The sequence below is a fragment of the Hyperolius riggenbachi genome, chromosome 5 (assembly GCF_040937935.1).
Source record: "Hyperolius riggenbachi isolate aHypRig1 chromosome 5, aHypRig1.pri, whole genome shotgun sequence".
Lineage (NCBI taxonomy): Eukaryota > Metazoa > Chordata > Amphibia > Anura > Hyperoliidae > Hyperolius > Hyperolius riggenbachi.
The window spans coordinates 262,028,697-262,044,701 of NC_090650.1; the positions used below are offsets into that span (position 1 = coordinate 262,028,697).

At 43.3% G+C, this 16,005-nt stretch overlaps 1 protein-coding gene across 1 annotated transcript in view; it reads right to left on the reverse strand.

Moving 5' to 3' along the window:
- Positions 1–16,005, reverse strand: part of BLOC1S5 (biogenesis of lysosomal organelles complex 1 subunit 5) — a 95,803-nt gene that overhangs the window by 14,311 nt on the left and 65,487 nt on the right. Inside the window, exon 4 of the mRNA XM_068236869.1 lies at positions 5,854–5,912. Coding sequence (XP_068092970.1) covers positions 5,854–5,912 — 59 coding nt within the window. The remainder of the gene's footprint in view (positions 1–5,853; positions 5,913–16,005) is intronic.

A 16,005-nucleotide genomic window follows, 5' to 3' on the forward strand; every position in this document is an offset into this window, starting at 1 on the left:
CTGGGCTCCTCATCGCAAAGATCATCCCTCCCAAAACCCACCCTCTCCCAACTAAAATCCAAATTGAATTCGCTTTGCCTTGTGGATGTTTGGAGAACACTCAATCCCACAGATCGCAACTATACGTTCTTCTCCACGGTCCACCACACACACACAGTAGAATCGACTATGTTTTTTCTTCCCAGAGACTTCTAGACCAGGATATTCAGGCCAGCATTGGCAATAGATTATGGTCCGACTATGCCCCTGTGTATTGTTCTTTCTCCCTTGGAGGACAAAAAAGGTTTTCAGAGTCATTGGAGATTAAATGATAACCTTCTCAAAGATCCCCTATATGCAATGCGGAAATTAAAAAAAGCGCTAGAAAACTTTACCCAGGACCATGCAAATGATGATTCTCCAGCAGCAATAAAATGGGAAGCATTTAAATGTGTGCTGAGGGGGGTCTTCATCACCCATGACTCTCGCCTTAAAAAAGAAAGAAGCGCACAAATTTCTAAACTCCTTCATGGTGCGCTCTAATTCCTCAATCTCCAGGAGAACTCTTATCCAGCAGAATGTGACCTCAAATTATCTAACACAAGGCAATCAATTTTATCCATCCTAGATCAGAAAACCCTCTCAGCCAGGGAGGGATATTGCAGTACCTTGCACCATCAGGGAGGAAAATGTGTAACACTCTTGGCAAGAACTTTACATCCTATCGCGCCCCAGACCAATATTCTCTCCATTAAAAATGCCAAAGGCCAACTTAAATATAAAACCTCCGAAATTGCCAAAGAATTTAATAACTACTACACATCCCTTTATAACCTCAAAGGCAAGTTTCACGACATGGACCCTGGCAAATTGAAGGATAAAATAAAAGCTTAGATCAACTCCACCCCCCTGCCCACCATAGATCCAGAAATCCAAAAGGAGCTAGAGACAGACTTCTCCGAAATTGAGCTGGCTACATGCATAGGAGCACTTAAAAAGGGGAAAAAGCCCAGGCCCAGACAGTTTCACAGGATCATTTTATAAACAGTACTCAACCCTTCTGACACCACTTTTATTACAAACCTTCAATTCCATAGACGACACTCATTTCTTTACCCCTCAAACCTCAACAGCACATATCACTGTGATCCCCAAACCAGGGAAGGACCCTAATTGTTGCACCAGCTACAGGCCCATTTCCTTGATTAATATTGACTTAAAACTCTATGCTAACATGATAGCCGAAATACTTAAGCCTATGCTACCTAATGTCATCCACACTGACCAGTCGGGGTTTGTCTCTGGTAGAGAGGCAAGGGATAATACCCTTAAAAACGGTCTCCCTAATACACCACGCAAACAGAAATGGGTCTCCACTTTGTATTATGTCGGTAGACGCCGAGAAGGCGCTCGACAGGGTCCACTGGATCTTCCTTGAACTTTCCTTGGAACAGATAGGCTTAGGATCAACCCTCATCCATAAGATAATGGCTCTATATAAACACCCTAGTGCGAGGATTAGGATTAATGGGACCCTGTCGGACGCCTTCAAGATAGCAAACGGGACCAGGCAGGGATGTCCTCTCTCCCCTTTGCTATATGTAATATGCATGGAACATTTGGCGGGCGCCCTGAGACAAAATTCTTCAATACAAGGAATCCATACAAAAAGACCAACATTTTAAATTATCCATCTTTGCTGATGATCTCCTACTATACATTTCCAACCCACATATAGCCTTTCATAATATTCTCTCTGAACTAGGAAAATTTGGAGAGGTCAGCAACTTTAAAATAAACATTAGTAAAACGGAAATCCTCAACGTCAACCTCCCAGACACCACAGTAGCCACCCTCCAAAGCTCCTTCCCATTCCGCTGGCAATCTAATCACATTAAATACCTTGGAATACTGATTCCCAACGACCTCACTAAATTCTTCCAAATTAATTACCCTCCTCTCCTTCTTAGAATCCAAAAAGAGCTCGACAGCTGGACCAACCTTCAGCTTTCTTGGTCGAGCCGCATTAATGTTATCAAGATGGATACTCTTCCAAACACTTTGTACACAATGCAGGCGCTACCCATGGACCTACCTGCCACATTTCTCAAAAAAAATCCAATCCATGATCCTGCAATTCATCTGGAAACACAAAACCCACAGAACTAAATTCAAGCTTTTTACTAGACCTAAACCAGAGGTATGGGCCTCCCAGATGTAAAGGCTTACCATAACACGATAATCCTAACACGTTTAGAACAGGACTGGAGGGGGTCAAACAGAGACAGAGACTTATATAAACTGGAGACTAAATGGATCTTCACCCTCAAAACTATGCAACCAAGAGGTCTAAATATTGATTTTAACATTAATTGTTTCATAGATAATTCATAGGTGCAATAATCAATTTTGGACACTAGATGTCAGATTATTTATTTGGGGATTTGTGCAATGAAAAGTATAAGAAAGTACTATGTAATAATTGACAATAATTGTATTTTAGTGTAATTTTTAACAGGCATGTATTTTTAATATTTTTAATATTCATTCATCATCTGAAATGTATTTGTTGTATGCGACGTAAAATCCGCAAATAGCTTGTATTAAACATTATTGTTTCTCCGCATAGTGAGTGAACGGGGATGTTATGGACTACATCTCCCGACACTCTCTTTGGCTACAACCAATGGCGTGCGCTGATCCGCATAGTGAGTGAACGGGGATGTTATGGACTACATCTCCCGACACTCTCTTTGGCTGCAACCAATGGCGTGCGCTGAGCCGCGGCTGATACCAGCTCCACCAATAGGAGCGCGCTAAAAAGAGTTCTGTGTGACGTATGGTACTCCCGGGCACCCCTGCGTCTTGGTCACGGGTTGCCTTTCCACCAATCAGAGCACTAGTTAACCGGCATGATGTATTAGCCAGAGGATGTGCCCGCGGCGGCCTCGATCGTTATCACACAAGGTAATTATTTATAAATTTTCCCAGAAGCTCAGTCTCCAGTGTTCCCTGACGACGGCGAAAGGCCGAAACCGGTCGGAACGGTAACTGGAGACTGGGCAAATGTACAAGAGACCGTGAGACTATTTTTTGTGTATTGGATACACTATATGCTTATTACTACTAAGGGTCCCTGTCAAAAGGACCCCTAAAGTAAGATATTGTATATGTGGTATTGTCTGGATTTTTATTAAAAATTGTGTTTTTAAGGACAGTAAGTGACCTATTGATTTTATCCTTGGTGATGGTCACTGTCTGAGAATATACACTATGGTGTGACTGCAGATACCATTGTGATCACCTAGCGCTGTGGATATATACTTGGAGTTTGTGATAACGATAATCCTAACACACATATTAAATTGGTTCCAGGACAGGAAAAGCAAACAGTGGGTCACTCTGGAAGCGGCTCTGTCCCATCTGGATCCAAGAGCTTTACTCTGGATACCCCATAATGTCAGATTAGCCCTAGGCCCAGTTGCGTACTGGGCTCAGATAGTCCTCAAGAAATGGAGGGGGATTAGGGACAAATTTAAACTCTCCACTTTACATGGCCCTTTATCTCCTTTACTCGATAACCCCCTCTTTGCATCGGGATAGCGACAGAACTCTCTTCTGGGTAGGAACAGAGACTTTTGGCCCCAGATTAGACATATCACTTCGAGCAGAGGCCTCTTAGCGAGAGATATTATAGGTAACCCAGAACCCCCCCTCCCCCCAAACTGGACTGGCTCTCATGGTCTAAATTCTTGTGGTTCTATAAATCCATCTCAGGTAAAGCCAATATCCTTAGAAACTTGACACCTTTTGAACGCTTATGCGCCACATCCTCCTCTATTGAACACAAAGTTTCCCTAATCTACTCATACTTGGCCTGTGCCAATAGCGAGAAGGACCTACTCAAGTTAACTGACACCTGGGATGAAGATCTAGGCAGACCCCTCTCCTCTGAAGATTGGGAATTTTTTTTTGAATTGACACATAAATCTTCCCCATCCCTAAACTTCCAAGAAAGAAATTTCAAAATGTATGCCAGATGGTACCGCACACCAACTCAAGTAGCCAAATTTAATAAAAACACCTCAGACCTATGCTGGAGATGCTCCCAATCACGGGGTACCTACATCCACATCTGGTGGGAATGCCCTATGATACAGCCCTTTTGGAGCCGAGTCTTTGGGATCCACCCGCATCTATACTGCAGGCCTCTGCCTCTGAAGGCCTCGACAGCTCTCCTCACGTTGTTACCGGGTAGATCGTCCATAATCAAAAAATAAATCACCCCTCCATTACTAATCTCAGCTAGGCTTCTCATAGCCCGCCACTGGAAATCAACTGTTATCCCCAGTATGACTGAACTTTTCAAAGAAATTAACCTCATTATGCGCATGGAGGACCTATACACCCCTGCCCAAGACAATTCTGAGGCGTTTGTAGCAAAATGGGCCTGTCTGGGTCGATTTCAGAGACTCGGCTGAGGCGATTGCTCTGCTTGAGCAATAATATAGAGATATATAACTTTCTCATTATTGCTATAAAAACTTATTGTGTAACTGATCTTTGTTGCGACCTGGGCCCCTGCCCTCCCCCTTCTTCTTAACCTATTCCTCCCCTTACCTATTGTCCCTATATCTTTCTCTCTACTCACTGTCTCCTCACAGATTGTACCAGAAGAAAGGGGTCTACCTCGGGAGACCTTGCCACACTACGCATAAGGAGTCCTTATACAATTGGTATTTTCAAATTGCGGTTTGCCATATATAACCCCCAATTTTCAGACTATTGAAACTCATAATCCATATTAGGTTAACAGACTTTTTGGCAGCTTCTGGTTGGACTCTCATAAATAATATCTCCTCTGGACTCCGTGACTAATCTGTCTTTAAGACCATTTGCAATATCTGTACGATCTGTAATTCTCAATCGTTTGTTATTATTCAATGTTGTTAAACTTAAAAATTTTTCAATAAAAACTTATTTGGAAAAAAAAATCAACCACAACAAGCAAAAGTCACTTATTCTGTTAACCAAATGCAATACAATTTTAGGATTAATGATTTAACAAACAATTGATTTTCTTTACAGATATTGAAAACTACTGCAAGAAGAAGAGCAACATGTTTGTGTGTGATAATGCACTATTAATTTAAGAAGGAACTGTACTGAAAACAACAATGAATACAATTGCTTAAAGGGATCCTTAAGCCTTGAAAAAAAAAAATCAGTTTTACTCACCTGGGGAAATAAATATGGCAACCTCCATATACCTCTCACTACAGTTCTCCTTTAAGCAAAACCAGTTGCCTGGCAGCCAAGGCTGATCTATTTGGCTGCAGTAGTGTCTGAATAAGACCAGAAACAAGAATGCAGCTAATCTTGTCAGATCTGACAATGTCAGAAACCCCTGACCTGCATATGCTTGTTCAGGGTCTATGGATAAAAGTATTGGAGGAAGAGGATCAGCAGGATAGGCAGGCAACTGGTATTGTTTAAAAGGAAATAAATATGGCAGCCTCCATATTCCTCTTGCTTCAGTTGTCCTTTAAGGCTTTAGGTACATATTAGCTATACCCTGAATACAGCACACATCTGTCTACTTACTTAATCTCTTCTGCTTCTATTCATATTCACCTTGTGCTTTATTTAAACCACCACACATTTAGTAGTTTGCCGTATTTCTAACTTTCGAAAAGTTAATTTGGGCTATATATGAATAACATCTTTGGCCATTACAAGAGCCTTGATAGCCAAGTGCTGACATGTGTATGCAGAGAATTTTCCAGCTTCACTTTAGGTATTGGAGGCTCCCAGTTCATGGAAGTTTTGTTACTCTACAAGTAATATTAAGAATATGCTGTGAACAATGTTTACCTTTGCATGTTCCTGCTCTCGCTGCTGAAGTCTGCGAATGGTGTGATTGGCAGTTTCCACTGAAAGAGAAGGATTTGAATTGATTAATCAGCTGTTCCGTCCTCACAGGGAAATTGTGTCCACATCCATGTGTGGCTGAGAGAAACTCACTCTTCTCAAACATGTTCCCTCTATGCACAGGAAGTGCCCTAGGGTGATAACTGCGAAGACCTGGTTCAGCATATTGCACCCTGCTGCTTTAAAGAGGCCTGTGCAGGAAGGGATATTAAGGGTTCATCAGTTTCCTCTGCTAACAAGCAATGGGAATTGCTAGTACTTTGTACATATGGAAGGAAAGGCTTGTCAAATCTCAGATTGCTAACAGATGAGCAGAGGACTCAACTACTTCCTTTGTTTACGTATTCTACAACACTCACATTCAAAGATGTTGAATTGCTCTTTGAATTATCAACACTGAAATATAATAAATAGGCAATCCCATAACAAATTCATTTCTTAGGATCATTTGTATATGACAAAAAGTGCTGCTCACAAATAGTCATTTCATTTTTTTTTGCACAAACGTACAACTGGTGCACAAAATCTTAAAAGTTCAAGTAAACCCAAAATTGACAAAGGCAAATTCTGAACGTAAACATGCTGATTAGTGTAAATTATAAATATTACCTTTGGGAACTAACTTTTCAAACTGAAATTCTTTTATGTAGCTGGGCAGATACAAACTTAAAGAGGAACTCCAGTGAAAATAATGTAATACAAAAGTGCTTCATTTTTACAATAATTATGTATAAAAGATTTAGTCAGTGTTTGCCCGTTGTAAAATCTTTTAAATCCCTGATTTACATTCTGACATTTATCACATGGTGACATTTTTACTGCTGGCAGGTAATGTAGCTGCTGCTTGCGGTTTTGGCAGTTGGAAACAGCTGTAAAAAGCCATTTGCCACAACGCAACAAGGTTCACAGACCGGAAACTGCCAGGAGTACTATGGTCCTCAGAGTTTGTGGGAGGGGTTTCACCACAATATCAGCCATACAGAGCCCCCTGATGACCCGTTTGCTAAAAAGGAATAGATTTCTCATGTAAAAGGGGGCATCAGCTACTGATTGGGATGAAGTTCAATTCTTGGTCAGTTTCTCTTAAAAGCGCACCTCTACTACTAAAAAGTTAGAATGCCCCGACACATAGCCTGGTCAATAAGATTTGCCAGCCCTGTATCAGCTGGGTTTTTAAGCACGTAGCTCCACCCCCTTGCAGAAAAAGGCCTTAGCTGATATAGAAGAGCCAGAGGCCATTTTCTGCAAGGGGCAGGGCTACGCACTGGAACCTGGTTGTTACAGGGCTCTTATTACACAGACCACGTGTCAGTGAATTATAACTTCTCAGCAGTAATGTACCTCTGAGGTTTTTATGTACACTTTAGGATCTCTATAGTCTGTTACAGGTGAGGTTTCACATCTCATTTCCTATGAATTACAGAGTCCCACCTCCTAATGCAGACACATACGGTAGTTCATACCATTCTGCGTGTATTCTGGGGAATTTATTCAGGGATCTAATGTTCTTCCTACTTCAGGCTCTTTCACATTAGGAGCCGATTTGAGCGTTTTGCCGGATCGCTCCTAGTTTGCATCTAGAAAGGTAACAAGTGTATTTGACTTTCATGTTAACTTTTACATTAGACGAAGCGTTCCAGAGAGTTACGTTACAAGGCATCTGGGAGCTTCGTAACGTCCAGCCGCTGAGTTTTCCTAATCGGGTAAATTCAAACTACCGCCACTCCACCGCAACATCACCCGGCAGGCCATTAACGTGTACAGGAAATCGGCTCCTGCACGTGTTCTGTGATGTGAAAGAGCCCTTAGTGTATCTCATGGGTACACCTGACTGATCTGCTTCAGTAGCTGAATCCAGAGGGGACAATGCTGTACTAAAGTTCTAAGCACAGGTCAACTGAAAAGGGGTTCTGCCCAAAACTTTGCTTCTATACACCTTTTATTCTGATTTCTATGATATAATCAGCCAGCACATAATTATTTTTACTGCTGGCAGAGAAAAAAAAAAAAAAAGCGCCAACTGCCATTATCTGTAACCACACCCCCTAACAATGCGATAGACTAAGGCAGGGGTCACACTTGTCTTTCAGTTTCTACAATTTTCAGAAAACTGAAAGACAAATGTGACCTTTACCTTACAACAGCTAATGTAATTTATAGAGAAAACTGACAAATTGCGCAAGATGTCAGTTTTTTTTTGAATGTGAAATCTGCATTAAAGTGTGACCTAGCTCATTGAATAACATGAGTTCTCAGTTGAAGTCAGTTTTTCTGTGCAGAAAACGTGTACGAAAGCTGGTAAGTGTGACCCCTGCCTAAAAGGTTGTTTTTTATAGATCTACATATGCAGGGAGGTACTGGTTGCTTGGCAGTTGGAAACAGATGTTATTTCCCACAATGCAACAACGCTCCCAAAGTGTGATGTCAGACCTAGACCCTGACATCACACTTTGGGAGGGGTTTTTACAGTATTAGCCATACAGATGTCTCCGATTTGAGGAAAGGACAAGGATTTCTCCTGGGAAAGGGGATACTAGCTCCTGATAGGGATGAAGTTCAGTCCTTGGTTACAGTTTTTCTTTAGGTGTAGTTGCAGTCCTACCTTTTAGATTGAGTTATGTAGCTGGACCGTGTAACGGCGATTGGCATCAAGTCCTGGGAGCGGAGACTGCGTGGGATCGCGCACACATCCCCGCCTTAGTTACGGAGCTCCGCTCCAAAAACAGCCTGCTAGCTGCGATTGCGGGCTATTTACAGAGCGGAGCTCTGTAACAAAGGAGAGGATGTTCGCGCAATCTATGCCCCCAGGACTTGATGCCAATCGGCTAGCAGGCTGTAGAATTAATTTGTGTGCTCAGTTGTATGGCTCTGTAGAGAAAATAGCCTGATCACTAAGGGGGTGTAAGCCTATGGTCCTTAAAGAGAACCCAAGGTGGGTTTCTGACATGAATATTAGGACACAGAGGCAGGTCCTGCATACAATCACCTGCCTCAGTGTCCATATAGTGCGCCTCCAGGCCCCACCCCTGTGCTTTGCTGTCACCCCATATAAAAACTGCCACGCTAGGGACATGCAGCTCGTCGCTAGCTGGCTGTTTACCTTTGTGCTGTAATTTACCTCCGCTCCCCCACCTACTGCATATTGCAGCTCCCCGCCTCCGTAAGCTTCATCCAATCCGCTTACGGAGGCGGGGAGGGAAGGGACGCAGGCGGGGAGCGGCGATATGCAGGAGGTGGAGGAGCGGATTGTAAATGACAGTACAAAGGTAAACAGCCAGCTAGCGACAAGCTGCATGTCGCTAGCATGGCGGTTTTTATATTGGGGGGACAGCAGAGTGCAGGGGAGCCTGGGGGCACCCTATACGGACACAGAGGCTGGTGATCGTATGCAGAACCAGCCTCTGTGTTCAAATATTAATGTCAGAAACCCACTTCGGGTTTTCTTTAAGTGGTTAATGCCCATCAATGATACAATCTTGATTGTCCAATCTTACCACATCTATTTTGGAGTAGGGCAAATGGAGTGAAAATATTTTGAAAGCATACTTTAGGTAGTTCCTCATATTACATAGTAGTGGTAAGATGGTACAGTCATGACTGCTGTAAGGCCTAGCAGATCATTCACCTTCCATCAGCCTCTATACTCCAATCTAATTCCATGCTCTTCACCTATACACCAAGCCCCAGCGTGAACGGGAGACCAGTATGCCTACTTGACTACAGTTACCCCCAGGACTTCAGCATGCAAGGTATAGAGGCGGAGGCCGGGAAGACAGGAATACTACCAGAGCCGACTAAGCTAGACAAATGTGGCTGGGTAATATCAAGCAATAGTGCGGGATGCACTAGAGGAGGAGACTACACAGATCACAGCAGGAGCAGTAGACTAGAGAAAGGGCGCAAGACTGTTAAGAGCGACGGCAGCTCTGAGCTTCTGATAACCGCCACAATAAACAAGACACAATGGTTGCTCAGAGCGACCGCAGCTCTGAGCTTCTGTTGTACACCACACTGAATAAGATAAGAACAGACAGACAGGAGGAATGTTTGCCAATCTAAATGCTACCGCAGCAATAGCAAACATCCACACAGCAAGATGAAGCGTAACTAATAGCAACCGATGCTATAGTCACATCCACAGGATAAGGACTAGCTGGAGCGCTAGCCAATCAATACTGCAGTGATGGCTATGTCCAGACTAGCAGGATTGGAAGGACTATGAAGTCTACACGATCAGAACTAGCAGAAGTGCTAACCATTCACCACTGCAGTGATGGTTGCGTCCAGACTAGCAGGACTGGAAGGTACAGCGGGCACAGCAACTATCCACAATGAAGCAAGACAAAGCAATAAAAGGCAAGGCAATGCAAGATAATGCACAATTGAAACATGGGACCCAGCAAACAGCTATGGCAGAGCTGAACGCTATGACGGTCAAGATGACAAGGAAGGAAGAGGCTTTTATATGATCATTCAATGAGAGCAGGCATGCAAATTCCAACACAGCTGAATGCTAATCAATCAATCCTGTGTGAGGCTTGGAACCCACTACAAAACGCTATGAGCGTTTTGTGAGCGTTTTGTAAGCGATTTCATGAGCGTGTTCGGTAGTGATTTTAAAAAAAGTGTAAGAGTTTTGCCTGCTATTGTGTAGCGTTAAGCGCTTTTAAAAGGAGTTATCAGGGAAATATAAAAAAAAACAAAAACAAAAACAAAAAAAAACGTCTCACCTGGGGCTTTCTCCAGCCCCTAGCAGCCGACTGTCCCACGCTGTCACCTCCGCTCTCCCCCCCCCCCCTCCTCCGCTATCCCAGTCTCCGTTCTGGGTCCTGAAGCCGACCCCGGTCCGTGCTGCGCATGCCCGAACCACTGCTGTCAATCATGCCCACGTTGTACAGGGCCTACAACGCAGGCGCAGTAGTTCTGCGCCTGCGCAGTAAGCCCCGTATAACGGGGGCTTAATTGACAGCGGCTGTTCGCGCATGTGCAGCGCGGACGACCTCGGGGTCACCTTCAGGACCGAGAACGGAGACCGGGACAGCGGGGGCGACAGTGTGGGACAGTTGGCTGCTAGGGGCTGGAGAAAGCCCCAGGTGAGTAAAGCTTTTGTTTTTAAAAATTTCCCTGATTACTCCTTTAATTCTGATTGGTCTCTTCAATTAATTATAATTTTTTAGTGTGCAGTAATGTAAAAATGCTAGCAAAATCCCTCTGTGTAGGTTTTGATGAGCGATTACGCCAGGGTTTATATACTTTACATTGCAGAAATGCTATCCGCTAACGCTAAAGGCTAAACATGCTGCATGTCCTGCGTTTGCAATTTTGGTAATCGCTCTAGTGGAATTTGGCCCATCCTTTAAAATTAGCTGAGCATTTAGGGAAATCGCTAGCATTTTGAATCGCTCTCTAAACAAAATCGCTCTAGTGGGTTCCAGCCCTTAACTTGATTGAAGGCTGCAGGCTGATTGAAGATGGATAGGACTCTCATAACAAATGCATACAACATTTGCAGCAATATGCATGCAGGGAATTCAGCGCTGTCTGGCTGCAGCTCAGCTGCAACAAGTCATAGGTGGCAGATGACAGCATCCTAAGCTGCTCTGAACTGCAGAGTGATTGCATATGGCAATGACACTTCTTGAGAATGCAACCAAAACTATGCAACTGAATGCATGCAGAGAAATCAGAACTGCCTGGTTGCAGTTCCACTGCAACAAACAGGATATGCTACAGGAGAGATCCTGACAACTGTATTGTTGATGAGCAAATTTAGAAGTTTTATGGAAATAAAAGATCTGTATATGCCACACTGATTGATAATGCTCAGTCCTTAATGGTAATGATTTTTGTGTCAGACGGCATCAGCGAGTGTTATAAGAAGCCCCTGCGACACAACTGTAATGAGCACAACTGTAATGAGCATATCTTCCTGAATTAATTCAGAAATGCACTCTGTGGCTTTTCCTCACAGATTTGGGAATACACAGTTCATGCCAGTAAGACCCACTCATACCAGGCTGGCAGAACAGTTATCTCTAGATCACTGGCAAAACAAAACTAAAACAAAAAAAAGTGTGACAATGATCCATGGCATATGCTTCTTGCAGTCATTGCTGTTAAACTTTGTTCTTGTGCCGGAAAGCTGTGAAGCACATGAATTATGTCAAAAGCACACAATAAAAATTTCAAGAGACTGTGGCAACACTCAGAGGAACACTAAGGCTTAGTCCACAGGGAGAATTTTCCTTTTATCATCATTTTGTACTCTGAATGTGCTAATCTGTTCCTAAAGTGCTGCTCCATGGACTCCAATGTGTTCTGTTAAAACTTTGCCTCGAAAATACGCTTAAAAGAAAGAAAACAGTACTAAAAAAACACACCTCAAGAGTATTTTCGACCTAAGCAATTATTTCATTCTCGATGGAGGTTCATAGAGCTATGTATGAGTGAAATTATACTGGGGCCCACTGGTGGCACATTTCTGGAGATCACAAAATGCTCACGATTTCTGAATCGCAGATGTCCTGTGAAGACGCAATTCCCACAGCAGGATTGCACTCAAAATGCTGCATGCATCCCTTTGTGATCGCTTTTCATGTAGCCAAAAACTGCTGAATGCCTCATCCGGCAGACGGTCAACTGCTATATGGTGGCAACACGCTTTATGGGAACACCGCACGGGAGCAGGCAGCAGTGATAGTGTATGTAGTGATATGTAGGGGGTTCTTTTCTCAATTTTTATAGGGACCAAGATTATCTAGGTGAGACGTAGAGAGAAACCGGGAGCCCAATGATGCAGTATCATTTGGTATAAGGATGGAAGTATATCGATATATACTCACAAAGGGGGGTTGCAGTTCCTGCAACCACCGTATAGGCCTGCGGGGAATTAACCGTACCAGTCAGTACTCCAGGTACTCCAGATACGGGACGGTCGCTCTCCTGTAGTATGATGGACTTTCCAGAGCAACAGCAAAGTTAATACCTCCAAAGGAGGTCTGACTGGTATTGGGTAGAATGAAGACGCCCACTGTGTATTTTTTTTTTTTTTTTTAGTGTTTCTTTTAAGAAATTAATTATACATAAATTAATATACCAGGCGCATAAACTCTTTTTCTCTTTTTTATTTATAATTTTTAAAAGAAACAAAAAAAACCCAAAAACAAAAACCACAGAGGGCGCTTTCAAACTACCCAATACCAGACATGTAGTGAGTTCACCACCTGTCAGCCCCCTTACTTTGGCTGTTGTACTACAGCCCTGCTTGATATAGTCTTTACTTTATGGAAGTTCCTTGTTCCAAGCCAAGACAAATTTAGAAGAAAAATTGTAAAATACAGTAATACACACACCGCAGTCTTATGAACAGTATCCAGATGGCAGCCCCGCTTCATCGGACATCTAAAGATCCAAATCCAACAGATCATTTACTTAAACTACCCCTTATAGCCCTACGCACCAAACTATGCTTGTTCAGGTTTACAGGGTGATCCTGACAAAATGAAAATGCTGAGACAGTGATAAGTGAGACACATGGAGCAGCCTTTCAGAGCTACAAAGCAACATCATGCTTCTCTAGTGTACCTTTCTTTTTTTGCTTGGCAACATCACACCACAGTGATCTTCTCACATCACTGCATAATACAACACTATTAAATTCACAAAGAGAGCTGGTCCTCTACAAATGTACCAAAGTTTTCTATAAAGGCGCATTGTGATGTACAACAATGTGAGAGGTGGCAGAATTAAGACCACTATACATAGGCCTCCTAGTGTGGAATTACCTCACAAGCAGGAAGTGTTTTCTTCCCTCTAAAAAGCTATCAGTCTTACATAGCATGTGTGATGGAAGCAGGTAATTTCTGCGCCACCACCCAGCTGGAAATTGGAGCGCTGCATAGACCTCGATGTTAACTGCAGCTATAGCAACATCCCGTGTACAATATGGGTGCAGGAGTTTGGCTAGAATATAGCCAAACTCTGGTTAATATCTACCATATGAGCAAGAGGCCGATAGCAGCTGGGGTACAGAGAGAGGTAAAGGGAGGTTTAAGAGGCTCCAGGAGTTCGGCCATCATATAGCCGAAACCCTGTTTTAGCCTAGGGAGCGAGAAAGAGGCACATTGACTGTGGCTATGTAGCTGAACTGAACTTCTTCAAGAAAAGCGGTGCGACTGCCGTGATACCGTTGGAATCATCCACCGGGGGCTTCTCGCCCCTCGCCTCACCAGCCTATTTGCAGTGCCTCCTCCGCCTGGGTATTGTATTGTGCTCTCATGTGCAACCCATGTATGCACTCCTGTATTTGTGGTCACCATTGCCTCAAAGCAGCCACTTTATATATTCTTGCACCAGTGTATTTTGTATACTTGTTTGCACTGTACTACACATATCCTGTTTCTATCAGGGTCATCTGATCACCTACTGTTAGCATTGCCTATGCACTTTATCTGTGAGCATTACTGAACCTGGTTCACCACCTGATGGGAGCTCTATTCATGAGCACCTCAGGTGATTATATACCATTAGTAGACCCAAGCCAGTTTAAAAACGGGCTCTAGGTCTTTTTTTTTTTTTTCTTCTTTACCACCGCCGCCAGTCACTGCGCATGCGCGCACGCAACTGCCCACCCACCTCACTCCCTGGTCCCTCCAGCTGTCCATTACTGCGCACATGCGCAGTAACAAAATAACAGGGACGCTGCATAACTGCTGGACGCAGCAACACAGGCTCATTATTATATAGGATATATTGTACATGGTGGATTATTTTATGGAGTAGCACCTATTGCTTAAGTACATATTGTGTTTATACTATGAAAGGCTGATATTTACTATGGAGAGGATCATTTAAATTGATTTTAACCTTGCCTGAGGCCGGTTTTCCACCAGCAACCAGCGTTTTGGATGTGGTGTAATCAGATCACTCTCTAGTGCTCACTTCCTGTGGCGGAAATACAAATTGCATGGAATTGCATTGAAAAATAAAATATGCTTCCGTGCAAAGCCTGGCATTTCCAGATTTATAAAATTCTTCCTCTGTACCACGATGGTCGGAGCCATGCTTATGCGCTTTGAGTCCCATGGGAGAAAAGCGCTTTACAAATATTTGTTGTTGTTGTTGTTGCTGCATGTGCACCACACGAAAAAAAAATCTGCAGTGCCATTGACTTACATTACTTCTGGTCAACCCATATCGCTGCGGATGTTGACATGCTGATACTTTCACGTCAGATTGGATGCTTCCGGCGCATTGCACCACATCCGATCTGAAATTTCCCATAGACTTTGATTGCTTTAGTGCTACCCTGTGGTAAAAAAAAAAAAAAAAAAAAGGAGTAGCGCAACGCAATGAAACGTCCCAGTGAAAGGGGCCGCATAGGCCTCAATTCACTAAGCCAGTGGTTCCCAACCTTTTTGGAGTCGTGACACATCAAACCAAACGTTCAGATATCCGTGACACGTAGACTAAATGCACGTAATGAGAGACAGCATTTCCCCAGTAAATGCACATAATAAGAGACAGCTTTTCACCAGTAAATGCACATAATAAGAGACAGCTTTTCACCAGTAAATGCACATAATGACAAACAGCCAGCTGTCCCCAGTATATGTAGCCAGGGATATATGTGCCCAGTATATGTAGCCAGGGATATATGTGCCCAGTATATGTAGCCAGGGGTATATGTGCCCAGTATATGTAGCCAGGGGTATATGTGCCCAGTATATGTAGGCAGAGGTATATGTGCCCAGTATATGTAGTCAGGGGTATATGTCCCCAGTATATGTAGTCAGGGGTATATGTCCCCAGTATATGTAGTCAGGGGTATATGTCCCCAGTATATGTAGGTAGGTGTATATGTCCCCGGTATATGTCCCCAGTATTTGTAGCCAGAGGTATATGTCCCCAGTATATGTAGCCAGGGGTATATGTCCCCAGTATATGTAGCCAGAGGTTTATATCCCCAGTATATGTAGCCAGAGGTATATGTCCCCAGTATATGTAGTCAGGGGTATATGTCCCCAGTATATGTAGTCAGGGGTATATGTCCCCAGTATATGTAGTCAGGGGTATAAGACCCCAGTATATGTAGGC